Here is a 26,566-nt window from a genome sequence, read left to right as displayed (position 1 = left end):
GGCGCGGCGGAAGTTGGCGTGGCGCGGCCGCAGCGCGCGGATGTCTTGGGGCGGGACTTCCGGCGGCGTTCGCAAGCGTCTTCCCGCCCCGCGCAAGAGTGGTCCGGCCGGCCTCCGGGACATGAAGGTGAGCCCCGCGGCGGCCGGCCCGGGTGGCGTGAGGGCCTCGCGTCCCGGCGCCTGCTTCTCCTCGCACCGCCTCAGTTCCCTTCCGCGAAGAGGGCGCGCGGCGGGCGCGGTGCAAGGGGCAGCTGGTGTGTGTGAGAGCGGGAGTGAGAGGGAGCGGATGCGTGAGGGGAGCGGGTGCTGAGAGAGAGCGTGTGTGAGAGGGCAGGGGTGTGAGAGGGAGCGGGCGCTGAGGGAGCGTGTGTGAGAGGGCAGGGGTGTGGAGGGAGCGGGCGCTGAGGGAGAGCGTGTGTGAGAGGGCAGGGGTGTGAGGGAGCGGGCGCTGAGGGAGAGCGTGTGTGAGAGGGCAGGGGTGTGAGGGAGCGGGCGCTGAGGGAGAGCGGGTGTGAGAGGGCACGGGTGTGAGAGGGAGCGGGCGCTGAGGGAGAGCGTGTGTGAGAGGGCAGGGGTGTGAGGGAGCGGGCGCTGAGGGAGAGCGTGTGTGAGAGAGAGAGGGGATGTGAGGGAGAGCCATGTGTGCAAGAGAGAGCGCGTGAGAGAGGGGGGTGTGAGGGAGAGCGAGTGTGAGAGAGGGAGGGGGTGTGGGAGAGAGAGGGAGCGTGAGAGGGTGGGGGTGTGAGGAGGTGTGTGAAGGAGAGCAGGGGTGTGTGAGGAAGAGGGTGTGAGGAGGGAGGGGATGTGGAGGAGGGTGTGAGAGGGAGGGGGTGCGTGAGGGATGGGGGTGTGAGAGGGAGTGTGTGAGGGAGAGGGGGTGTGAGGAGGTGTGTGAAGGAGAGCAGGGGGGTGTGAGAGGGAGGGTGTGTGAGGAAAGGGTGTGAGGGAGGGGATGTGGAGGGGGTGTGAGGGAGAACTGGTGTGAGAGAGGGAGGGTGTGTGCGGGCAGGTGTCAGGTGGAGGGGGTGTGAGGGAGGGGTGTGGAGGGCGGGGGTGTGAGGGCGGCTGAGAGGGCGCGGGTGCTGCGCGGTGGGACTGAGAGAGTGTGCGGGGCGGCCGGGCGGAGCCGCGTGGACCAGCGTAGACGAGAGCGTGCGGGAATGAGAGGCCGAGCGAGCGAGCGCCCCGGCTTGGGGGGCTGAGCTGGGCGAGGCGGAGCGGGGCGCTGCCCTGTTTCCCGTCTGTGCGCGGGAGGAGCGCCGGTCCCTGTCCCGGGGCCGCGGAGAGGACTGGTTCACACGGGGCCTGACGCTGCGCGTGGTCAATAAACGTCGCCTGTGGCTGTGGTCGTCCTGCCTCTTACGCGCCTTCACCTCCGAGAGCGCGCGTGCCCTCGCCTCACCCTCGCCTCACCGCAGGAACGCAGTTGGCTCCAGAACTTGTGCTCGAAGACCGGAACGCGGGTGACTGACCGATACACTTGCTGGGGGAACAGCAGCGTTGGGTTAGTGAAAGCCCGCCCGAGTCTAGCCAGGCGTTGGTGGCAGACACTCAGGGCACGACGGTCAGCATCTCTCGAATTGCACATCACTGCATCGTGAGACCCAGTTGATGGGGAAAAACCGGTTTCTGAAAAATGAAAGAGAAAAGAATCAGTCAGAGCGCATCCCAGAGCAGGGTCATCTCTGACCAGCTGCTGCACTCTGCACACACGTATGACACATGCACACACACACACACGTGACATGCACGTATGTACTGGGCCGTGACAAACTCTTTCTTATTGTGGTCTCGATAGGAAACATGAGGAAGTCACTGCTGTGACCTGCTGTCCAGTGGTTAACACGCTGCTGAAACAGTCCTGGGAGCTTGGAGCCCCGGGCACAGCGGGGCTGTTACGGAGCAGGTCCGAGATCCCGCCTCCAAAGGCTCTCTGGGTTGCATTTGTCATGACCCTTCCAGGTGACCGCAGGTGTGAGCTGGTCACTACACACTGCATTCCCTCTGCAGGGCCGGTTCTGCCCAAAGGACGTCATCAGTGTGTGGAGAAGCAGCACGTTTTGAGCCCAGAAGTCGGCTCTGTGAAGGGCCTGTGGGCAGGATGGCAGGGTGGACACCTCACCGAAGTGCACGGTGCACAGTGGGAGCCATGGGAGGTGCCCAGACAAGGGCCTTGCTGCAGCTTGGGAGCCCCACACGTCCTGCAGCTCACACACAGGGTCCCCACCACGAAGTGTCTGGGAGTCAGTCTGGAAAGTTCCACGTCTGGTCAGAGAGCAGCCCAGGTCCAAGTGCTGCTTCCTGCTGCTGCTGTGCCTCCTCCCAGAGCTGACCCACCGGGCACAGGCAGGCAGTGGCAGTGCTGGCCCAGGCCTGGCGCTCAGTCTGGTTCTCCTTCCATCGCTCCCTCCATCGGGCAAGAAGCTGGCAGGGCCTGTCTTCCTCCAGATCAGCCCCATCTCCACCCTTTCCTCTTCCATCCTTCCCCATGGGGTGAAATCTCAGGTCAGGGGTCAGGCAGGTCATGGGCAGAGGGTCTCCTGGTGAGTGGGTGGTCGCCCTGCCGCCCGGGTGCAGGACAGCAGGCTGTCAACAGAGGGCAGGAGGGGTGCTGGGGCGTACCCCCAGGTTACTGCTGGGTGCTTCTGGAGGACCATGCTGTTTGGTTTCTTACCCCTCTGCCCCAGAGCAGAGGAGGAGCCTGCAGTCATGGAGGGGGCCTGAGGGGGCTGGAATCAAAAATGGGGTGCCCAGCAGAGTGGGACCTTCCCCTGTTCCCTGTGGCTCCTGCCAGCAGGTGCAGTTGTACCCCCACATGCATTTGGGTCTAGAAGCAGCCCCTCATTCTGGAAGCACATTTGTTCAGGTGTCTTTCTGGCCTTGTGGTGGCCAGGCTGCTCAGAGGGGGCCCCTCACCACTTGGCAGCCGCAGTCTCAGCCTGGCCAGGCAAGTTCTGGGTGATTCTGGGCCACCTGCCCCTCCCACGGCTGGAGCCCCCTCCCCGAGAGCCCTTCTCAGCCCCAGTGCTATGGCCGAGGGAGGCCAAGTCTCACAGCTGTGGTGGTAAGATGGCGGGGCTGGGCTGGGGTAGCAGAGGCTGCTGTCCTTGATTCCGATGCTGGAAAGTGTCCCCTGAGGTGAGGGGTTGGTGGGGTGGGGAGGGGAGAGGGCAGAGGGCAGAGATCTGGGTGTGGGTCTTCTTATCCCTCCCCCACAGTCCCCTTGGAGTTGCCTTTGCCAGCAGCTTGGTGCACAGGCCTGTCCCTTACGTCCTCCTCCGAAGCCCCAGGGCCCAGTCAGGTCCTTTGTGCCTCCCTGCCTCATGGGGAGGAAGCTGCAGGGCTGCTCACGCCCAGGCAGGCCCTGGTCTCCCCCAATTCCACACAGGTGTGCTGTGGATCTGTCAGGTGCCACAACCTAGGCACTTGCTGCCTGAGGCAGCCCAGGCCCCCCGAGTCTGCATCAGCAGCACCTATCTTGCACAGGGAAGTGACAGCCAAAAATGGGGCAGCCTGTGCCACTCTGCAAAGGGAAGCAGGTCAAGAGGAGGGTTTCAGGGACTGAAAACAGGCTCCTGGCCTGGAGGTTGTCGGGGTGGAGGGGCAGGCACCATGAAGGGCCTGGCTCTGCCAGTTCCTGACAGGGCACACCATGCCTGCCCAGGCCTCTGGTGTCCCCGGGGGAATGCACACTCACCTGCAGGGCAAGGGGCCTGGCCAGCCTCCAGTCCCCAGGTGCCTGCAGGGTCTTCTCTGGCTCTGCTGCCAAGCAGGCCCTTGGCTGGTCTGGAGGCAGTACGCTGCCTGGGCCCTGAGATTGTTGACTGGCATGGTTTTCACACCTGTACATCTTAAAGCTGGGCCTGCTTGTGCCTTAGCTGCCCTGAGGGTGAAACACAAGGAGACAGAATTGCTGGGACGGGAGGTGGGAGGTCCGGGACCTAAAAATGAACTGTGCAACTAATAAAAGTCCAGTACAGGAAAACCAGAAGATACAGAGAAAGCCAAACAGCAGACAGGCAGCTGCTTATGTGCTGTCAGTGTCCCCCATCGTACTTTTTTCTGTGGGTGTACACATAGAGTATTTAAATAAAGATGGGATCATGCTATGTATGTACATCTTGTGATGTTTGCACGAGTCACAAGCATCACAGTGCCTGTCCACATTCCAGCATATGGAAGTGCGGGTTATTCTGTGTTTAAACAGCACTTCAGTGAACATCCTCATGTGTTTTCCTTGTAGGTGGGAAGTTTCCCAAAGCGGAATTTGTGAAAGAAAAGAAAAGTGTGGGAAAGTATAACATTCATGACCAGATTTTCATCCAAAAAGGTTTCCCCAACTTGAACTCCCAGGAGTGGCTCAGGAGAGGTGCTGCTGGCCCCAGTTCTCATGATAGTATCGTTATCTTTAGTCCTGGCAAACAATGGGTGGAAGGGCTGTCTTATTTCAGTGTCCAGTCCTCTGATTACTAGTGAAGCAGAAGTGCTGATTCTGGGGCTAAGGTATCTCTGTATTAAGAGGTATCTCTGTGTATTACGCCTCTTTGCAACCTTTATTTTTGTAGCAGGGCTTTTTTTTTTTTTTTTTTTTTTTAGATTGGCACCTGAGCTAACAACTGTTGCCAGTCTTCCTTTTTTTTTTTTTCCTGCTTTTTCTCCCCAAATCCCCTTAGTATATAGTTGTGTATTTTTTTAGTTGTGGGTCCTTCTAGTTGTGGCACGTGGGATGCCGCCTCAACATGGCGTGATGAGCAGTGCCATATCCGCACCCAGGATCTGAACTGGTGAAACCCTGGGCTGCTGAAACAGAGCGGGTGAACTTAACCACTTGGCCACGGGACCAGCCCCTGTAGCAGGGCCTTTTTTATTGGAGTTTTTTTTATTCTCAATTTGTAAGAGTTCTTTGCATGTTATGGATAGATAATTCATAGAAATTCGTTGTCTAAAATGTTCTAAGCATTTGTTTTCTGGTTTATTATTTTGTTTGTGCTTTTGTTTCTTAAATGAAAGCTCTACGTTTTTATGTGGTAAACTGTATTGGCGTTTTCTTTCATAATCTCTACCATTGCTAATATAGTTGGAAAAGTCTTCTCCACCCTGAGTTTACATAAACAGGTACTCATGTTTTCCTCTAGTTCTTCCTGTGGCTCTGTTATTTTGCACTTAAGTTCTGCAGTGGCCGTGATTTCTTTGGGTTTGAGAGGGAAGTGGGGAGCCAACATTTTCCTGTATGGCCAGCTGTCAGGGTGCCACTTAGGCAGTGGGGGAGGGCTCTCTGGCTGGCAACAAGGAAGCCCCTTTCTGGGTGTGAGAGGAACCAGGAGCCCAGCAGTGCTGGAAGCTGGACTCCAGCCGTTGGGGCTGGCCCAGGGCAAGGCTCTGTCCTGGGGCCAGTGCCCAGCTCAGTGCCACAAGGACCCAGTTCCTGTTAGGCCGAGTGCTCCAATCAGCAGAGGGGACTTCCCACACTGCTGGTGGTCTCCATGCTCTCTATCTCTGCAGCCCCCTGGAACCTGAGGTTGGACTCGGCTGTGACCTGCCTACCATGAGAGCGCTGCTCAGCACACTCTGGCTTGCTCTGGCCTGCAGCTCTGTTCACACTACCCTGTCAAAGTCAGATGCCAAAAAGGCTGCCTCCAAGACACTGCTAGAGAAGGTAGGAGTGGTCTGGGGACTGACTGACCCATCGTGCCTTCTTCCTGCTCTCTGGGGCCATGTGCCAAGGCCTTTGATGCGGCCACGGAGCTGGGAGCCTGGGGCATTGGCCTCTTCTGGTGGCCTGCCTGTACTAGCCTGGGGCTCTGGCTGGATGGCATCAGAGGGAGCAGCTTCTGGCGCTGGGACCTGAGGGTGCACCTGCCCCCACTGGGCCCATCATCTGTGGCAACGTCTAGGTTTCGGTCCTTACTCTGCCTTCTGCTTCTTTTGACACTTGCACTCTCCTCCTACCTCATTGCGTTCTGTAATATCCATGGCAGTTGGGCAAATCAGACGAGAGCCGTGCTGTGTTTGCACCTTGTCTTTGTGCTGCTTTTCTGGGATGGCCTAGGAAGGCAGAGTGAGTCTTCGGGGATTGTCAGCTCCTCAGGGGTGGGCCTTTCCCTGCAGTCTCCCGGTCAGCAGCACCATGTTGATCCCAGACACAGTCCCTGGCTGAACAGAGAGCACCGCTGCTGTTCCTGGGGTTCTGCATTCTGTCTAAGGACGTGGACACTGATGGCTTTCACCCTGTTGCTTTTATTTCAGACTCAGTTTTCAGATAAGCCCGTCCAAGATCGGGGTCTGGTGGTGACAGACCTCAGAGCCGAGGATGTGGTTCTTGAGCATCGCAGCTACTGCTCGGCAAAGGCCCGGGAGAGGCACTTTCCTGGGGACGTCCTGGGCTACGTCACTCCAGTAAGCTGGGCCCTGGGATGGACAGGGAGATCCCAAGGGCAAAGCAATCACTGGGGTCTGTGTTCTCACCTCCTTGGGCCCCACTGTGGAGGTGCAGCGGGAGAGATGCCTCCCAGAGAAGCAGCAAGAATCATGCTGGGGGTCCTCTGGGGGCTTGCTCCCTGCGGTGCAGCTGCCAGGGGCTCACCTGTTCTCCATCCTCTGCCAGTGGAATAGCCACGGCTACGATGTCGCCAAGGTCTTCGGGGGCAAGTTTACGCAGATCTCACCTGTGTGGCTACAGCTGAAGAGGCGTGGACGCGAGATGTTCGAGGTCACGGGCCTCCATGACGTGGACCAAGGTTCTTACCTTGCTGCTCGCCTGTGCTCATCCCGAGGGCCCAGAAGGGTGTGAGTGCACGTCTGTGAGTGTGTGTATCTGAGTGAGGATAAGAGTGTGTGTATCAGAGAGAATGTGGGTATATTTATGTGAGAATGAACATGTGTTTGTGAGAATGAGTGTGAATCTGTATGTTAGCATGAACACATGTGAGTGTCTTTGTATATCTGAGTGTATGTATGTGAGTGTGATGACCACCTGGTGTTGATCCACACCCCCATCCCCCTTGGCAGTTTGCACATGTGTCCAGGAGGAGGTGTCCAGGGAAGGGGAGTCCGGGAGGGGACCAGGGCCTGGACACTCTGACAGCCATTTTCTGTGGGCATGCACCTGAGTTTACACAGCCATCCCCCTTTTGGGTTCAGAGAGAGGATGTGTTAGCTAGTTATGGAGTTCTGAGACCTAGAGCACTTCCCTAGTCTCAGGAGGGCAGTGTGTCAGAGGACTGGGAAGCTTTGGGGCCTGGCCCTCTGGATACCCCTTAACCCTGGGAAACAGTCCCAGACGCCTTGGAGTGGTGACCCCAGATGCAACCACTTGTGCCCTGCTGGCCATAGGGTCTGAGCCACACTGGCTGCTCTGTAGGAGGAGGAGGTGGGAGGTCAGGAAGAAGGGGATGGACTCAGCGGGGGGCCCAGGTCAGGAAGAAGAGGTGGGGTCAGGAGGAGGGGGGCGGGGTCAGGAGGAGCTGGGCACAGGACCTGTGGATTCTCTCCCTCAGTCCACCTCTGCACCCCCATTGCGTGGTCCCTGCATTTTCCTCCTTGGAGGTGAGCAGGGTCTTCTCATGAGTGAGGGGCTGTGTCCCTTCATTGACTGTCCTCTCCACATCCCACAGGGTGGATGCGGGCGGTCCGGAAGCAGGCCAAGGGCCTCCGCATAGGTGAGTCCAGGGGGCCTGGGCAGTCAGGGCAGCCAGCCCTTAGGCCACATGCTGCGGGGTCGAGGACCTGGCTGGTGTGACCTCCCTGTGGGTGGGTGAATGGCCCCTGGGGTCTTCATCTGTGCCTGGTAATACAGGCTGTGCTGCCCAGCACATCGGTCACTCCCCTGACTGCTCAGAAATGAACCCATCCTCAGCCTGGCATTCACGGCCCTTGGTCCAGCTGGGGTCCTGTGCCCCGCCCCCCACACCTGGGCTCAGCCCACATCAGCCAGCGCCTTCTACACCTGTGGACTTGTCCTCCCATTTCTTCTTCATTCACTCAATGAGCATTTATCGAGGTCTCTGTCCTGGAGCTCACAGCTGGTGAGGGAGGGACACCGTCCCAAAGTGTGGTGGGATCAGCAGGGTCTGGGGAGTGGAGTGAGGGAGGTTTGGGAGCAGGTGACAGCTGAGCAGGAGCATGGGGGTAGGGGCTGGGTGGGAACTTGCAGTTGGAGGCAACGGGGAGCCCTCGGGTCAGATCAAAATGGAGGGTGGTCTACAGGAGCCGGGCAGCGAGGAGCTGGCTGAGCTGGGGTCGGGGCACTCACACCTGGTGTGTGAAAAGGGAAAGGGGTCAGCATCTTTGTCCTTCCCCAACATCCCTGGTACCCCTCCCTTTCGAGGCCATGTGGTGCTGAGACAGCCACGCTGGATGCCTGCCTGTATGGTCACCGCTCTGCAGGCCAGGGGCCAGGGCCGAGCACAGGAGGGTCATGGTCTCTGTGTGGGTCTGTCCCCCCAGTCCCTCGGCTCCTGTTTGAGGACTGGACTCATGAGGACTTCCGGAACGTCATGGACAGTGAAGACGAGATCGAAGAACTCAGCAAGACCATGGTTCAGGTCGCCAAGGTGAGGCCTGGTGCTCTGTGGGGCCTGACACTGGCTGCATGGGGCACCCTCTTGACTGCAGGGGTTCCCCGGGCTGGGGGGACTTCCTTTGGGCAACACCCAGCAGCCCACTGCCCTCCAGGGAGGGGACCTGCCCCAGCTGGCCAGCACTGGGCTGCAGGAGTTGGGGAGCCCTTCAGGCCCCCAGAGTTTGGAGTTAGGGGAGGCACATGAGTGGACAGGACACACAAGAGCCCCAGCATCTCTACTCCTGGCTCCTGTGGGGACCCCCTCACTGCCCCCTTTAGAGAGTGGCTTCTAGGCCTGTAGCATGGCCTTCGGGCTGTGACCTCACTGGGTAGGTGGAGGCGGCTGGGTCCATGTCTGCCTTCCCACCCATCCCTCCTAGGTCTTCAGACCCTCCTCCCTGCTCCCGTTCCTTTCAGAGCCAGCATTTTGACGGCTTTGTGGTAGAGGTCTGGAGCCAGCTGCTGAGCCAGAAACACGTGTGAGTGGTCTCTGAGTGTCTCTGGGGTGGGGTTGCTCTGTGCTCTTCCTGACCCCAGGTGTCCTGAAGGAGGCTGGAGGAAGAGTGGGATGGGGGGTACCCTATTTGGGAATTTGCCACCTTGCTGGGTGGCAGCAGCCCTGCAGAGGTGAGTTTCCAGCACCTTCTGAGAAGGGAGAGCAGGAGACAGATGCTACTGCAGCTTCTTTTGAGACAGCTTCATACTCTCGGGGCTCAGGGAGGGCCGGCAGGGGACAGCAGGTCACCTGAGCCGCAGCAAAGATGAAGTAGAGTATGGAGGGGGCCAGAGTGTCCAGGATCCTGAGGAGCATGGGAGACACCAGCCAACCTGGCAGATAGTTTCAGGCACACTTTTGCCCAGAAGCCACCTCCCAGGACAGGCCTGGCCATGGCAAGGCGTGACTGGGACATTTAACAAGGCTGCTGCTCCCGTCCCCACCCGTCACCCATTAGGCTTCTGAGTAGATGTCGGAGGGCCCTGTTTCCTTCCAGAAGCACCAGGTCAGCCTGGAAAGGCCGTTGGCAATTGCTAAGGAGCAGGTGGCCGTCACCTAGGGGACTCCCCCCCAGACTTCCCTCCCACAAAAGTCCTCTGGAGAGGAGCAGGCAGCTTGAGCAGCTGAAGGGGGTGGGCGTGTTTCCCCTCTCTGATGGGAGGCCCCATCTCCTGTCTTCATACTCAGCGTGTGGCAGGCCTGCTCACCGGGCACACTGGTGACCATAGCCTGGCCTCTGCAACTCAGTCCCAGCAGACACCTGGCTGGGTGGGTGCTGCCCCAGGGGCACAGTAACACCCCTCCCTTCTCACAAAGACGCAATCCTCAGGACAGTCCTGAAAGCCAGGAAGGCAAGTGACAGTGACGGGTGCTAAGGGCGACAGATGGTATGACAGTTCCTGGCAAAACTGACACCAGCCTAGAGAGGGAGGCCGGCGTCCTCAAGCCTGTGTGCTCCCCCGAGGGCACACTTGGCTGCCTACAGCCAGAACCACCTCCTTGCGGGGAGTCATTGTGGCACCAAATCTCTCCCACTGGGCTTGGGCCCCATCAGGAGGCTCTGAGAAGCTGCTATGGTCCAGCAGTCTGCTTGCACCAGGCCCCATCCTGGCCCCCTCCCCAGAGAAGCAGGGCTCAGGAGCCCGAGCACCTGGCCCCACCCTGCCCTCACCTGTGCTCTGCAGACGCAAGCTGGAGCTGAGCAGGGCCTGGAGGTGGAGACTGGCTCCCACCCTGGCTGTGCAGGGATGGCCCGAACAGCCCCACCCATCTTGCTTGTGTGAGTCCCTGGCGCCCCAGACCCTCTGTCTGACCTGCACCGCACGGGGCCAGGGGGCTCACTGCCTGCTCTCCAGATGGGGGCAGCTCCTGAGGGACTGTGGGGAAGGACTGAGGGCCAGTCACTGGGCCAGGGCCTCCCACACACAGCAACGGTGGGGCCCAGCCAGAGTGGACACACAGAGTGCGGGGCCATCCCGAGACTGACCACCTAGCAGCATGGCCGTGTGCAGGGCTGAGGCTCATCAGCACCCACACTTGGTGTCCCACATGCTGTCCGCGGTGTGCGGAGCTCGGGGGTGTCCTGACAGGTGCTCCCAGGCTATGCCTGGAGCTGAGCTGTTCTTCGTCCCGCTGGCTGGCTCTGAGACACTGCCTTCTCCCATTCCTCTAGGGGCCAGAGGAGCCTGTAATGCCACCTCCCTCTCTGTCCCCCCACGTGGTGGTACACTGCCCACTAAGACACTCCTCCCCCATGTCCAGGCATGAGTGGAGGGGCACACCTGGTGCTCACCCCCTGGTGTTCTTTCTATTTGTCCCAGGACTGAGGGTGCCCCCCTCCTTGAACTCTTGCCTGGGACCGAAGCAGGCAGAGCTCTGTGTCCAGGCGTCCACTAGGCCAGGGGTTGCTACACGAGGAGGCTGGGCAGCTGAGGCTGGCTCCTGGGGACGCTAGGTTAGGGTCCCTCCTCAGCGCAAGATTCTAGGTGGTGGAGCTGCCCCTTTGTTCTGGTCATGAGGCACCTGTTGAGGTGCTCTGAGGCCCTCAGTGTGTCCTCCGGGGTTTCATGGCCTGGGCTGACCCAGCCGCCAGCAGGTCAGCATGCTGAGCACACATGGGTCCTTCACCCCCTTACCAGGCTGTGTGTCTGGGGAACCAGAGGTGATGGGGTGCTGCACAGACTCCCCATTCTGCTCTCCACCCTTCTTTCAAGAAGACCCTGAGCACGAGGAAAGACGGGACAGCCAGGTTCTGGGCAGGCCCAATTGGAGTAGGGGGTGACCCCCACAAGATCTGCTGGGCTGCCGTGGTACTTGAGTGTCTGTGCTGTTCTCTTTGGGGCCACACTGGAGCCCGTGCCTCCAGAGCAGAAGGTGCCTGTGAAGAGGCACCTGCCCTGCAGCATGTCTCGGCCGAGCCACTCTCTGACCACCCCTGACGCTCCTCTCCATTGTGTGCAGGGGCCTCATCCACATGCTCACCCACGTGGCAGAGGCGCTGCACCAGGCCCGGCTGCTGGCCATCCTGGTCATCCCACCGGCTGTCACTCCCGGGTAAGTGCTGTGCTCTCTTGGGAGAGGGGAGGTTCTTCACGGTCAACACCAGGACCATCTGGGCAGGTGGTGTGCTGCAGCACGTGCAGGCGTGGGCACCGGGGCTCTGGGACCTGTGTCAGCAGCCTCAGCACGTCCTCACATGCCCCTGCACCTGAACATTTGAAGACGTGTTGTAAGTCCCCACATTTGAGAGACTGAGTCTTTTAGACTCACTTCTACTTGCCCTCAGGAAGGGCCGATCTGGGCCTGCCCCGGAAGGGTGGGTTTCTGGCTGGCGCCCTCTCTGCCTGAGAATCTTTGTCCTGAGTTCCTGGCACCTGGGCCAGAAGTGGACGGTGTGAGCAGGGACCACCTGCTCCTCACCCTGCAGTGACCAAGGGAGGAAGCTCCCTCCTCATAGGGGCTGAGGGGGATACCTGGAGGGAAGGGACCATGGTCAGTTCAGCTGGGACTGAGGGCGAGGGGCCCAGGCACTGCTAATGGTCCCTGGGCCTGGCTGGGCCAGCCCCTCTCTGCCACCTGGGCCAGCCGGTGTGCGTTTTGCGAGGCATAGGCCTGGGCTGCTCCCTGGCAGCTGGGGAGCCAGCCCCGTGGTTTCTCTGGAGGCTCTTGCTGGCAGTGCCCAGGAGCTGTCCTGTTGGCAACTCTCCTGCTCCCCACACTTGCCAACAGCAGCCCGACCGACAAACGAGCTACTCAGCACCTCCTCCCAGCCACACCAAGGGCTGGAGTTAGGCTCATCCTTCCCCTTGGCCAGGCCAGGCTGGGCACTAACCACAGGGAACAAGAGTTCCAGGAGGGGTCTGTGTGCAGGCGCATGGGGAGGGCTGCCTTTTCTCTGCTGGCCCGTGGCCATGCTCACCTTGAGCCCTGTGCTCAAGGTCACAGCCGTGCCCCTGCCAGAGCTGCCAGCTGTGGCCCATCTCCATTCTGCTGGGGCTAACCAGGGAGGGACACACCATCTGCTGGGGCCTGGCATCTTCCTGCCAACTTTAGGGGGTTGGACTTTAGGGGGCTGGTCTCAACTGTGACCATTGGGGAGTGTGGCTGTCACTGCCCAGTGAAGTGTCTGCTCCCCAGACACATCCCCAAGCTCCCTGCTGTGGCTGGTGCCTGTCACCAAGTCTTCTTGCCCTGTCCCACTCGGACGGGCTTTGGGTTCGTGGGGTCATTGTCTGCTAGTGTTGCTTATCCTCAGGTCCCACAGGCGCCTGATGTCTGGGGGGGGCCTGGGCCTGGCATCCTGGATGCTCCCCACAAAGGTGGCTGGCCTAGGCAGCCTTGAGATGGGGTGTGTCAGGGTCGCCCGGGTCCCGTGGAACAGGTGACCAGCTCTGAGGTCCCAGCAGTGGGATGCCCCTGCCCTAGGATTGAGGCTGCCAGCTGAGAAGAGGAGTCCTGTCTCCGCTCATGTGGACAGGGAACTGGATGGCCCCCCAGGGACGTGGCAGTCTTAGGGGCTGCTGCGGGCAGAACAGGCAGGCCAGCGGACAGGGTGTGTCTGGCAGATGGGCCACCTGGGCTCCTGCCCACCCCAGCCCGAGGCCCTGGGAAGAAGGGCAGCCTGTGCTTGCCACTGCCGTGTGGGCAGCAGAGCCTCCGCTGAGATGGGGTAAGGCTGGCCTGGTGCACCCGCTCCCACTGGTAGGGATAGGGCTCTCCTGGAGCTGGGCTGATCCCACCCTTGGATGCACAGGGGGCAGGAAAGGAGATGATCCTCTGCTGACCTCCAACAGCAGGCTCAGCCCACTGGCCCACGCAGTCCCACCGCTGCTCCTGGAGTGTGGCCCTGACCAAGCTGGGGACTGCCCCCTGTAGCCGGGTGCTGAGTGGCTTTCCAGGGAGAGTAATCTGAGGTCCTCCAGAGTGGAGGGAGAAAGGGGTGTGAGCTGGGAGCCCCCACAGCCAGCTTGCTCTGGCCTCAGTTGGGCCCAGGTGTCAGCTGGAGAAGGGCAGACCAAGGGGCCAACAGGGCCATGTGAGATGGGCCATAGTAGCTGGGCTTGTCTTGTTGCAGGACTGACCAGCTGGGCATGTTCACACACAAGGAGTTTGAGCAGCTGGCCCCCGTGCTGGACGGCTTCAGCCTGATGACCTACGACTACCCCACAGCACAGCAGTGAGTGTGGGTGCCGTGGTGCCCCGTGGACTCCATGACTCAGAGCAGAGATGCCCACCCACTCTGGGGCCTGAACACTGGGCTCTCAGGGAGAGGAGACCTGGCTTCCCACCAGCCTGCTGTCAGCTCTCGATTCCAGGGATGTGGAGGGCCTGGTCCTTTCTTCCAAGCCCACAGTGGGCCCCGCATTGAGCAGCCTGTTCATTCTGGGGGCACATGGCAGTGGGAAGCCCCCATGGGAATGCCATCCTGGGGCATCCGCTCACATCACTGGCCCTGGCTACTGCGTGGTGGCCACTGTCGTTGGGCTTGCCTTGTTGCTGAGGAGAAGGTACTCCTGTGGGCAGGGGTCACTGCCCCGTGGGGAGCCTTGGGTGTGGGCAGTGTCACACTGCTGCCCACTGCTGCCTCTGTCCACCGCAGGCCTTCACCTCAGCTGCTTTGCTCCCCACAGAGGAAGATACAGACATGGGTGTCCAGCAGGAAGGCACCACAGAAGGCCTGAGTGCTGCCCTCTCCTTCCCACTGTGGGCGTGGACCCCTGCCCCAACTTAGGCGCCTGAGGTGGATGGCCTGAAGTCTCTCTGCCTGCCACTGAAACCTGCTCCTCCCTCACCCCTGCAGGCCTGGCCCCAATGCGCCACTGTCTTGGGTGCGAGCCTGCGTCCAGGTCCTGGACCCCATGTCCAAGTGGCGGAGCAAGATCCTCCTGGGGCTCAACTTCTACGGCATGGACTATGCGGCCTCCAGGGATGCCCGCGAGCCCGTCATCGGGGCCAGGTGAGCTGGGGATCCTCACTGCACCAGGCAGCTTCCTGTGCTGCCCCGCGCTCGAGGCCCTTGTGCTGGTGGGTCTGCATGTCTCCCGGAGGCGATTGGGTGGAGCAAGGGAGAAGACCTGGTGGGGTCTGACCCTACCCACCAGGCACCTGCAGTGGAGCCTCTCTGAGCCTCTCACGTTGGCGGAGACTGTCCTAGTGCCCTTTGAGCTGGGGGCACCCCTCAAGTTTCCCCCATCGGCAGGTGTGTGGACCACTTTCCCAGCTAGAGTGGCAGTGGGCCTGACCCAGGACCCCATGAAACTGCCGCTCCGGAGGCTCTGCATTCTGGTATCCATCCAGACTTCCCCCTGGTGTCTCTTCCTTCTGCCTGAAGGACGCCCTTTACGTTTCTGGCCGTGTGGTTCTGGTCGTGTTGGATTCTTTTCAGCTTATTCTGCGTGGTTTTTTGGAAGACGTTTTTGCTGGGTGTGGAATTCTGGGCTGCAGCTTTTGTTCCTGCACTTTCACAGCATCGCTCCACCGTCCCCCTGCTGCGGTCCTTCTGCGAGCCACTCGTGGTAGTTATGTCTGTTGCTCTGTACGCGCTACCCCAGCACCCGCTGTGGTTTGATTACCATGTGCCTTCGTGTAGTTTTCTTCATGTTTCTTGTACCTGGTTGTCATTGAGCTTTTTGGATCTGTGGGTTTATACTTTTTATCAAATTTGGAGAAATTTTAGCCATTTCTTCGAATATTTTTTCTGTTCTTCCCTTTTTCTCTTCCCTTTCCAGACCTACAAATACGTGTATATTAGGTCAGTCAATTTGTTGCCCACTCACTGACACTCATTTTATTTTTTTAGACATTTTTCTCTGTTTTCTTTTGTTCCCTTTTTGTTGCTGTCTTCAAGCTTACTGACCGTTTCTTTGCCGTGTCTGCTCTGCCACTGATCCTCTCTCGTGCCTCTCCCTCTCACGTGTTGTAGTTCTCACATCCAGCAGTTTGTTTTGGGTAGTCTCTCGTCTTCTGTGTCCCTCCTAAACTCTGCCAGTGCACTCAGCTGTAACAGCTGCTTGGCTTTCTTGCCTGCTGCTCCCACGTCGGGTCTGTTCTGGGTCTAGTCGCTGGTGGCTCTCCTTCCCATGGTCCTGTCCAGCCTGCCCTCTGCCATCCTGTGCTCTTGGGTTGGATGCTTGACGTTGTGAATTTTGCTGTGCTGGGTGTTTTGGCATTCCTAAAATCTTCTCATGTAAGCCATGTGAGCTGGCTGCTTTTCTCGAGAACCTGGTCCTGTTGATGGGGCGTGAGTCCAGAGACCACAATCTGGGCACGCCTGAGCACGCACGCAGCAGCTCTCTCGTCATTTTCAGGGCAATCTCTGTGGGTCACCTTCAGGCCTGCTTGCTGCCAGGGACACAGCATATCAGCCCAGGCAGGAGGGACCAGGACCAGGAGGAACACCCATGAGGGGCTGAGACAACCCCTCACCTCAGCTGCCCCTGGATTGGGCCACTCTGTGGGTTGGATGTCAGGGTCAGCCATGCTCTGAGGCAGGGGTGGAGAAGTGGAGCTCCTGCCAGGACCATGTCCCATGTCCATACAGCTGGTGCTGGGGTCAGAGGTCCGGTGCAGTCCTGGGGTGCCCACTCCACTCCTGGCCGCTGACGCTGGGCACGCTCTGCATCTCTGAACCTGGGCCTGCCCCTCTGCTTAGAAGGGCCTGGGGAAGTGGTGTGGACAGTGGTGTGGAGCTGGCCCAGGCAGGCCAGGGAGCAGCTCCTCAGCTCTTGGGGGTGTTGCACTGGGGCAGCCCAGGGCTGAGATGGTGCTGGCCAGTTGCTAGGGCAACACCCCACCTCCCTGCAGCGGAGTGGGGCTCTTGGTGCCCGGCCTCCGTGTCCCTCAGCCCCCCAGGTCTGTCTGTCCTCTGGTCAGGGCTGCTCTGTGTGCTGCCCCTCCCTACCACAGCCCTTCCCTGGCACAGGATTCCTGGGGAGATTCTGGAAGCCTTGCTAGTGGCCCACTGATCTTTCCCCATGTCCCTGACGGGGCGTCTGTCTCAGGGAGGCGTTGAGTGGAGTTTCATCTGAAGCTCGGGCTCCCAGCACCAGCCCTCAGTCTTCCGGGAGCCCGGCCGTGGCGCCTGCTGACCAGTCGGCCAGGAATAGGGAGGTGCTTTCTCCTGCTCTGGAGGAGGCGTCACCCAGCCAGGACCGCCTGTGTGGAGCCAGAGGGACCCAGTGCCCCCACCCCCACCTCTGCTCTAGCCTCAGGCTCTGCTGGCCTAGGCCTCTTGGGAGGCCAGAGGTGTTGGCCTTGAGGTACCACCCCATCTTAGTCAGCTCAGGCTGCTGCATAGACACCACAGCCGTGGGCTTGAACTGCAGACGTTGACTGTCTCCCACTCCTCGAGGCTGGACATCTGAGATCCAGGTGTCGCAGGGTTGGTTCCCCCTGAGGCCTCTCTCCTTGGCGTGTAGACACCGTCTTCTCCCTGTGTCCTCACATGGTTGTCCCTCTGTGCATGTCTGTGTCCTGATCTCTTCCTCTTATAAGGACCCTAGTCACGTTGGATCAGGACCCCCCCTAGTGACTTCTATCTTAATCACCTCTTAAAAGACCCTCTCTTCAAATACAGTCCCATCTGAAGTGCTGGGAGTCAGGACTTCAACGTAGGAATTAGAGGGGACACAGTTTATCTGAACGCCACCTGAGCGGGTGAAGAATTATAGCTTCAAAGTGGGGCTGTGGCAGCCATTAGTCCTGCTGGTGGGTCAGATGACAAAAGGCACCACGCAGCCTCCACTGGCCACGAGTGCCCAGCCCCCAACTGTTGTGAGGAATTTCAATTACAAAGGTGTGTGTGTGCACACACGTATATGTGTGGGTGCACATATGTGCATGTGCGCCTGTATGCATATGCACATAGACTACACTCTGATGTATTGGGATTCTGGTTGTCCCCAGCCAGGGATGGAAGACTGTGTCCTATCCCAGTCGCCACCCCTAGCCGAGAGATCACCCTCACAGGCTACCAGCCGCCCCTCCGCCTCCTCCCAGAGGTGCCCCTCACTGGTAACTGTTGGTGTCTGCCTGAGGGCAGAGGGTGGTGGAGATCTGGGTCCCAGGAGTGTGGCTGGGCTGTGTGTTGGGGACCAGTGCTCACTGCCCTGCCTGGTCCTGCTGGAGGTCACTGCCGCCGTGCCTCACCTTGGTGGGGGGCAGATTCCGGCCTCCTTCAGGGTAGGAATAAAAACCAGCCGGCAGAGCAGGCAGAGTGCTGACGTAGCGGGCTGGGGCTCATGCGCCTCAAGGGCACGTGGTGGGTCGGGCAGTGCACCCACTTGGTCTCGCCTAGTGTATCTGTCCTGCAGAGGAGGGAGGGACCAGGTGGAGATCACAGGCCTGTGACAAGTCGACAGAGGGGGGCACTGACCAGCCTGAGGCTTTCAAAGCTGGCCTGGGGTCGTGTCTGCCTCTGGGGAGGGCCATGGTATGGGGCTGCCCCCCAGAACCCCCTCCGCAAGTGGATGGTGCTCCTGCCTTCCAGGGCAGCTGAGTATCTGAGCTGGGGGAGCAGTGCCTACTGGGCTGCTGGCTCTCCCCAGGACAGCAGGCCCTGAGGCCATACCTTCTGACCCCTGACTCGGCCCCTCTTGTGGACCTGCCACCCAGGGAGGCCGTGAGAGCTCAGCACAGTGTTCAGTCACAGTGCACAAGGTCATATGAGCCACCGTTTGGGGGCCCCAGGGTCCTCCCCATCCGGTCCCCCTCGCCCTCTTCCCTGAGCTCTTCAGCCACTCACCTGTGCTCGTCTGTCTGAGCTGTGGTGATTTAAGTGACATCAGCCTCAGCTCAGATGCGGTTCACTCTGCTCATATTTTCTGCCATTTGCACTGAATTTCTGTCTTCCTCACTGAAACCTTACTTGTGAGCTGCAGCTGCCCCCTGTAGCCCAGGGAAAACATGGACACCCCTCAGCCCCATCCGCACCCCTCCACACGTGCCCCCCCTGGGCCAGGCACCTGCCTCCTGGACTTGTCTGCTCTCCAGTCCCCAGCTTGCTTAGGAGCCTGGACCAGAGCCCACGCCTTTGCCCTCACCTGCTGCCCACCATCTGCCCGCCCGCCCCCAGAGTGAGCCTCGGGCATGGGGAACCCATCAGGCAGGGCCCCCAGCTGGCTCCTGTGGGTTGCAAACTTCTTTTGCCCACAGCCTTATTTCTTCCAGGCCATTGTCCTCCCGGCTTGCAGAGCAGGGTTGATATGTGTGCTCACGGGTATGGGACCATGTGGAGTGCAGGGGACCCTGGGAAGTGTGGGTCAGGAGCTCCCCCACAGCTGGGCAGCCCTCCCCCATCTCAGAGTCGAACCCCTTTGATCTGGTGAGCCAGGCAGAAGAGCCTAGGGGATTGACCCCTGTGTCTGGCGGGGGAGGGGAGGGCTGCCTCTGCAGGGGATGAGCATGTTCACTCAGGTCCACCTCCCCGAGAACCATGGCTCACCATGACGTGCACCCCGGCCAGTCGCTTCTGAGAACCTGTTGTGATGGCCCCTGATCCCCGTGCGGGTGACGGGCAATGTGTGGGGTGCCGGTGAGCCCATGGCCACTCGGGCTCTCTCCAGCTCCCTCACCGACAGAAGCTCAGGTGACCTGTCCAGGATTATCTGCCCCCTCCTTCTCGACCTCTCCAGCTAAGACCCAGACCCTTTGTGGCAGGAATCCCTGGTCCCCTCTGGGGGCAGTAGGGGATCAGCTGCCTCACAATCTGCTCAGCTGCGGACAGAGCCAGGACCCCATGGTGGGGCTGGAGGCCAGCTCCCTCAGGCCGGTGGTGTGTTGTCTCCTGGCGTCTACCAGCCAGGCCAGCGTTGTGCCTGCCAAGGGGCCCCAGGGGCCCGGTCTGCGGGGCCCATTTGTGCACGTTCAGCATTTCCCTCCCAGCCCCCCAGTCTCTGTTGACCATCCCTGGACAACACGCAGAACCCATCATGACCACAGCCAGGCCTGTGTGTGTGACCTGGGTACTCCCCAACTTTGAGGAGTCTGGGTGGCTGTGAAACACCCCAGGAGGGGCCAGGGACCCCCCCTCCCTATAGACACATGGCCCCCAGGGCACCAGTCTGGGTGCTGGTCTGTGGGTCCCCGTGGCTGCAAAAGCTTCATCCCAAGAGGTTGTCCTGCTCCCCTAGTGGCCGGGATGTTCCCGAGACCTCGCCCAGGCCCATGAGAGCCCTGCACCAATCCAGGTGGCACCCCTTCTGCACTTTTAGGGCCTACACCCCCCACGCGGCTGAGCCTCTGCCCAGGGGGCCTCCTGGGGACCCAGCGAGAGCCAGCCCCAGCTGCAGCACGGCCACAAGGGTCCCTAAGAGCAGGCCATGCCCCAGCAGGCCCTACTCTCCCAGCTCGAGTCTCCTCAAATGTCACAGCACCTAGGGTCACAGGCACACGGGCTCAGGGAAGGACGCTTCCCTGTGAGCCTGCGTCCCAGTGACCTGCCAGCCCCAGACAGCAGTACTGGGCCAGGGCCATGCGGGGGCAGCGGGTCTGTGAAGCCCCACGGGCAGGGAGCTGTTGGGTGAACTGCACAGGCAGGGCTGCTCTGCCAGCATCGCAGTCCCTTGCAGGATCTCACTCCCGACCAGAAGGTGGGGGCTGGAGGCTGCAGCAGCCCCTGGCCCCACAACTGTGGCCTCACTGTGTCCCTCTGTGGCTCTGGCCCTTCTCTCTGTCTCCAAGCCTTGACCTTCCTTTCCTTCTGCCGGGTGTTGACTCCGCAGTCCCGTCTTTGATCTAGAGGCCTCTCCTGGCCCTCCTCCGAGTGTCCTGGTCTGGTGGCTGGGCCCAGCCGCTCCTCTCTCCCTGCACCGTTTCTCAGGTGTGTCCTCTGCTGCCGCTGTTTGCTGTCTCGCATCGGGCCACCTCCTCGCATCACCCACAGAAGGGTGGCAGCCAGGCGCCCCTGGATTCACTGTGTGGGCCTGCGCTAGGGAGACCCTGCCCCTTCCACGCTCCCCTTTCAGGCCCAGGTCGGGAGACTGTCACAAAGGGGACACAGAGCTCTGGCTGCATGCTGCAGGGGCCATTGGGGAAGCCAGGTCAGGGCCAGCCACCTGCGGGGAGGGCACAGCCCAAGGGGCCCTGGGTCAGGGTGGAGCAGTGGGCAGCTCAGGCTGCAGCAGGAACAGTAACAAGGAGAGGTCACTGGGCATGTGGGTCCAGCATCCCCGTGGACCAGGGCCCTCTGCTCTGCTGGCCGGCAGGAGTTTAGGGCATTCTGGGCTGGCGGGGACCCCTCCCAATATCAGGGTATGGGGGTGAGGCAGAGGCAGGTCTGCCTGGTCGTTGACTGCACACCCAGACTTCCCATCGCTCCCTGTTTGAGCCCAGCCTCTCCCAGTGCCTGGCACTCTTGGGAACCCGCTGGGGCAGATGGGCCCCTCACTTACCTGCTGGTCTCCCCTCCCCTAACTCCCCCTCCAGTGGGTCTGCGTCCCCTCCCCTTCCCTCAAGTGTAGGGCATGTCCGAAGGGTTCCTCCTTTCTTGAGTGCTCAGCTGGTCCCAGGAGCATGGGTGAAAAGGCTGCCCCCGCATCGCCCTCGGGCCCTGTCACAGGCCAGGGTCTGACAGGTCCGTGTCTTGGTGGGTTATTCAAGGCTCTCTCCAGACCCCTCTGTGGCCTCTGCCCAGCAGGGCACCGTGGGAGTGGCTCAGCCCGTGGAGAGCGGGGCGGGGGGGGGGGGGGGGGGGTGCGGGGTGTGCTTCTTGTGTCTACTCAGCCCTCAGGCTGGGGTTTGGGGACAATAGGGAGCATTTAGGGGAAGTTGGGGGCAAGGCCCAAACTAAGGGCAGCAGAGCGGGGACAGGGTGCACCTGGGTCTCCTGCAGTGGAGGCTGCAGCCCAACTCCCGAAGCCCGCCTGTCAACCTCTCTGGGCGTCTGCAGAGACACCTTGTGGGCTAAGGCAGAGGAGGAGTCTGGAAGGCCCACCTGCCTGCTGCACCCACCCCTCGGCGCACCTTTGTGTGGACAGTGGGAGGGGCGTCCCTTCTGACACCCACGCAGTGAACTCGCAGGTGAGGTGCCAGGCCCTAGCTCCTTAGCAAGGCTGTCTGGTGCTTCCTCCCAAGGGCCCCCGGCTACAGGAAGGGCAGGGACGGTGGGCCACAAGTTCTGGCCCTGTGCACTTGCAGTTAAACCCCTCCTTACAGAGAGAGAAACTGAGGCCCAGGAGGAGCCCATGCTGGTCACAGTGTACTCAGCTGACCCAGAAGGGTGAGACTGGCCAGACCACGTGGTGCCTGGGCCTTGCCCCACACATGCACACTCGGGCACTTCCAGGGGCTCTATGAGGAGCCTGGGTGGAATCTTGGGACAGCCACCTGCTCATCCTCTCTCCCCAGGGATCCGCCCTAGGGGCTGTGTTCCCCACCCCACAGCAGGGCCTCCCAGAGGGAACTCAGTCACCGAGGGGATGAAGCAGCAGCAAGGCCTATTAGCCGGGCACCCCGTGGGGTCCTTGGGGCATGGGTTTTGTGGGTGCTCACCCACACGGCGGCCATGTCATCTTGTCCCTATGTGTTTGGAAGCTGGTGCGGTGAGGTGGCCAAGTAGTTCAGCTGAGGGGCCGGGGGGAGGGCGGGTCACCCAGCCCTGCGCCTGCCTCTCCAGCGGCTCAAGTGCCTCTCTGGGCCTCTGGCCTGGCAGTGTGGGCAGCTTATCTGGGCAAAGGCTCTCGCTCCCTGCCCTGTCAACACTGGCCCCAGGGAGTCCTCAGACTTGGCCCCCTGAGCTCTGGGGCCACCTCACCAGCCTCCTTGCACACTCAGTCTGAGCTGTGCTCCATGCACGTGTCAGAACATCCGGGAATGCTGGGCTGAAACCTCTCGTTTAGGTCTGCTGCTCGGGAGACCCTTGGGCAGATCCGAGAAGTGCCGGTGCGGCCTGCCCCCAGCCCCGCGCGATGGCCTCCTCTGGGCTGCACTGTGCTTAGTGCCGAGTGACAGCCGTCCTTCTTGGCAGGCAGCCAGGGCTCTGTCCAGCAGGGCAGGTGTCCCCCCACTGGGTGCCCAGCCCAGGGGGTCAGGCCACCTCGGAAGCAGGTGCCGTCTAGGGTGGTGGTCCAGCGCTGGTGGGCCTCTCCCCCCGGGGTACATGGGCGGCTTAGACTCAGCTCAGCTGGCGCATGCAAGTGTGCACGTCAGTTCTCATTTGTGGGGGTCACAGCACAGGGCGCAGGGACACCACAGGTACCCCCGACAGAGACGGAAACCAACAGGGCTGGAGTTTCCTTCTGGGTTGGGAGTCCCCCGTGTCCTGCTCTGTCCCTCTGTCCTCCCTGATGTCTGTTCTTCCTCGGGGCTGTGGCCAGCCCTGCGCCTGCACACCCTGACTTTCTCTCCTGTTGGAGTCCTTTTTCCAAAAGAAGCTTTCAGCTGGTCTCCCTGGGGTGACCCTCCCCACCCCCAACCAAGAGGTTCCCTTGGTCACACTTGATCTGCCCTCCCTAGAAATGTGTAGACGGTTCTCCTTGTCTCTGACGTCTGCGAATCCCTCAGTGTGTTTCCATTGATAATTTCCGTGTGGCGTTCCTTGAATCTTTCGGTCTGAGGCTGTGTAACTTTTTTGAGGGGATCTAATTCACATACTGTAATACTCACCATCTCAAAGTGAACAGTTGAGGAGCACTCAGTGCATTCACAGGGTTGTGCAGGCCCCACCTCTAATCCCAGGACATTCCATCACCCCAGAAAGAAGCTCCGTGTCCTTTACCCCACACTCCCCAGCCCTAGTGACACTACCCTGCCTTCTGTGTGCATCTGTCTGGTCTGGACATTGCATAGAAATGGGATCACACGATATGTGGCTGTGGGCTTTTGTTTTAGTTTAGGAAAGTGCCCAGCCCTTATTTCTTGAGCGTTTTCTCTCCGTTATTTCCTCCTTCTCCGGGCTTCCTTCAGCGCTGATGTCAGCACCTCCGTTCCTGTCTTCCTTCTGCTTTCTCTGCACCCCTCCCAGCCTCGGCCCTCTGGCCTCTTCCCACCCGGTCCTCAGTGCGCAGGGCTCTCCTCTGCCTCTCGTATTTCGGGTTGTAGTTGCCTCCCAGCTCCCTGTGGCCCTGCTGTCCCCTGGAGCCGACCCACCTGGTGGGGTGTTTGCACTCCCCGGGCTCACACCCCATTCTCGCCTCTCCGCATCTCCATGGACCATTTGGCGATTCCCAGAACTGCACTGATTCCTAGGACTGCACTTGGGCGAACATGGGGTCTTGTGCACCCCACCGTGGCACTACCAGGCCGAGGCCTCCAGGGGGAAGGGCTCAGGTGCTCTCAGGGGTTGTGGCTGGACCTCGACAGAGACCCCAGCCTTGGCTGCCCCCACCACAGCCTCACGTCCTCTGGCAAGGAGCAGATTTTGAGGGGTGACCACAGAGGCCCCCACAAGAGAAGGGGTATGTGGCCAGAGCTCCCTATAGACCCAGGGGCACCCCACCCTACAGCATCTGCCCGTGACCCTGGGATGGGACCGGGGGCTCAGGGGGTGGCTGGGTCGGGTGCCCACTCTTGCCCCTCAGCGCAGCCTTCCCTCCTCCCACTTGCCCTGCCCATCCCAGCTTCTCCTCAGAGAGCCACTTAGGAGACATTGGATCGAAAGGTGTAAATGACATTAATGACACCTAGAGCGGTGTTTTAATTAAGGATAATCCAATAATTTTCAATGGCTAGAGCTGGTTGATGGGGGTCACAGCTGTGCCTGGCCCAGACCCCATGGGGAGCAGATCCATATGGGCCACTTGGTGCTTCCTGGGCATCTGCGTCCCCTGAAATGGCCGACCACCACCACCACCTCCTCCTCAGATGCCCCGCTCCTCTGTCCAGTCCTGATCCCCTACGGTCCCACAAATGTCTTGCAGTACAGCCCAGAGCACCAGGGCCCCTACAGCCACCCGCCGCCTCTCCTCCCTCCTCGGAGCCCAGGCTACAGGCCCCAGGTTGTGCCTCCTCCCTCGGGCTGCAGGGCACCACCGTCCCACAGCAGGTACCAGTTGTGTCCAGTCGTCAGCTGCCTGCCAGGGAGGACCACAGAGAGATATTGAATGTGCCTTACAAGACATGGAGTGTGGGCCGGCCCTGTGGCGCAGTGGTTAAGTTTGCATGTTCCGCTTTGGCTGCCCAGGGTTCACTGGTTCAGATCCCGGGTGCGGACATGGCACAGCTTGGCAAGCCATGCTGTGGCAGGTGTCCCACATATAAAATAGAGGAAGATGGGCACGGATTTTAGCTCAGGGCTAATCTTCCTTTAAAAAAGAAAAAAAGACATGGAGTATGCTGGACCCCAGTCTTCCTGGCCTGAGGCAGCTTGGGATCCCACCTGTCATCTCTGTGTGTTTTGCAGGGGTAAGGGGAGCGGTGTTTCAAACCATTGGCTCCTGGTGGTCAGGAGGGGCTGCTGAGGATTTGGGCAGCCGTATCCGCAGCGAGGCAGGCAGGCCAAAGGCAGCCCAGGCCCTGGAAGGGCCCAGAAGGCCCTGCCCTGGCCTGCTGTCCCCGGAAAGCTGGAGTGGGGGCCTGGGGGGCCTCCAAGAGCTCCCCCAGGCCCTGTTCCTCTTCTGAGGCCTGTGGCGTGCCCCAAGCGCCACCCCCGATTGCACAAGTTGCTGCTTCTCCTGCGGTGCCTCACGCAGTCCCTGCGAGCGCCTGGCCTGCCCCATCCACCAGCAGGCACCTCGCCTGAGCGCAGGCACCCTCATTCTGCCCTTCCGGATGCGCCTGGTGCAGAGATGACCCAGTGAGCTGTTCCTCAGGACACCAGTGCCTTGGTGCAATCGTGCACTGAACTCAGGTCGTGGAACACGGCAGAGAGCTTAAAGATGCTGTCGGGGCTTCCGCTCTCATCTCAGGAGCCCTCTGTTGGGTGTCTTTCCCCCCTGCCCCCGCAGCGAGGACTCTGGACGCTGCAGTGTGAGGCACCCGTCCTGCAGCTGCCCCAGGCCGAATATTCCAGGCCGGTCCCATGGTCTTTCCTGGGATTTCCTTGTGTCCAGGGTGCACACCTGGTTCTCCCACGCAGCCCAGTGTGCTGTTGGCACTCCATAGACCATCAAGGGACAACAGCCCCCAGAATCCTGCTGCCCCTGGGTGGCCACACCCCTTCCATGACAGCCACCGCCACTGTGCCACTGTTGCTCTGTCTGGTGTTGGGGCTGTCAGCGAGGCCTCTGGGGGGCTGGGGTGCCGGGCGGGCGGGCAGGGCAGCTCCCTCACCCAAGCCCCGGCCTCCCCCAGGTACATCCAGACTCTGAAGGACCACAGGCCCCGGATGGTGTGGGACAGCCAGGCCGCTGAGCACTTCTTCGAGTACAAGAAGTGAGTGTCCAGGAGGAGGCCCTGGGGTGAGAGTCGAGGCACATGCCCAGGCTGGCCAGGGGTCCCCGGGCCACGAGCTTGACCTCTGGCCCCGAGGGCCGGCCCAGCCTGAAGAGTAGGACCCGCAGAGGGGCCTTTGCAACTGGAGGCCCTGAGAGCTCAGCTGGAAGGTGGGGAGGAACTGGGAGAACGAGGGGGAGGTGGCGGCAAGGCAGGCGGTTCTGCTCTCTCTTGCAGGAGCCGCGGCGGGAGGCACATCGTCTTCTACCCAACTCTGAAGGTACGTGTGGACTGGCTGTGATGCTGGGCTTGCGGGCAGCAGGCGTGACCCTTCCCACGGCGACCCTTGCCCTCAGCAAGGCTGCGGTGGGCAGTGGGGGTCAGCGCTGGGACGAGGGGCTCGGGCCTGGGTGCGTGCGGGGGTCTGCGGTGATGACGGGAGGTGGAGGCTGATGCTGACCTCTGCCTGTAGTCCTTGCAGGTGCGGCTGGCGCTGGCCAGGGAGCTGGGTGTCGGGGTGTCCATCTGGGAGCTGGGCCAGGGCCTGGACTACTTCTACGACCTGCTCTAGGCCCAGCTCTGGAGCAGACATGTGCTTTCTGAGCGACAGATTGACGTGCAAAATACAGACTGCTCTGTTTTCCATACCGTGTCTGCTGGATTCTCGAGCCGGGACAGAGGGGTCCTGAACCCTGGCCCCCTCG

At 60.8% G+C, this 26,566-nt stretch overlaps 1 protein-coding gene across 6 annotated transcripts; it reads left to right on the top strand.

Moving 5' to 3' along the window:
• Window positions 1-26,566, top strand: CHID1 (chitinase domain containing 1). 6 transcript variants are annotated; one of them, XM_070565899.1, is made up of 14 exons: window positions 1-127; window positions 5,503-5,656; window positions 6,247-6,396; window positions 6,605-6,737; window positions 7,614-7,658; window positions 8,446-8,552; window positions 8,978-9,039; window positions 11,517-11,609; window positions 13,630-13,731; window positions 14,356-14,511; window positions 25,782-25,862; window positions 26,100-26,142; window positions 26,335-26,381; window positions 26,434-26,566. In XM_070565899.1, the coding sequence occupies exons 2-14, from the start codon at window positions 5,546-5,548 to the stop codon at window positions 26,549-26,551; spliced, it is 1,248 nt and encodes a 415-aa protein (XP_070422000.1). In that variant the 5' UTR covers window positions 1-127; window positions 5,503-5,545; the 3' UTR covers window positions 26,552-26,566. The 6 variants fall into 6 exon arrangements, with proteins under 6 accessions (XP_070422000.1, XP_070422002.1, XP_070421998.1 ...); XM_070565900.1 differs by lacking the exon at window positions 1-127 and adding an exon at window positions 1,395-1,504; XM_070565901.1 differs by having other exon boundaries at window positions 26,335-26,507.

Source organism: Equus przewalskii, chromosome 11, assembly GCF_037783145.1.
Source record: "Equus przewalskii isolate Varuska chromosome 11, EquPr2, whole genome shotgun sequence".
Lineage (NCBI taxonomy): Eukaryota > Metazoa > Chordata > Mammalia > Perissodactyla > Equidae > Equus > Equus przewalskii.
Note: the sequence above shows the minus strand (reverse complement) of the source record. Positions and strands in the feature narration are given on the sequence as shown.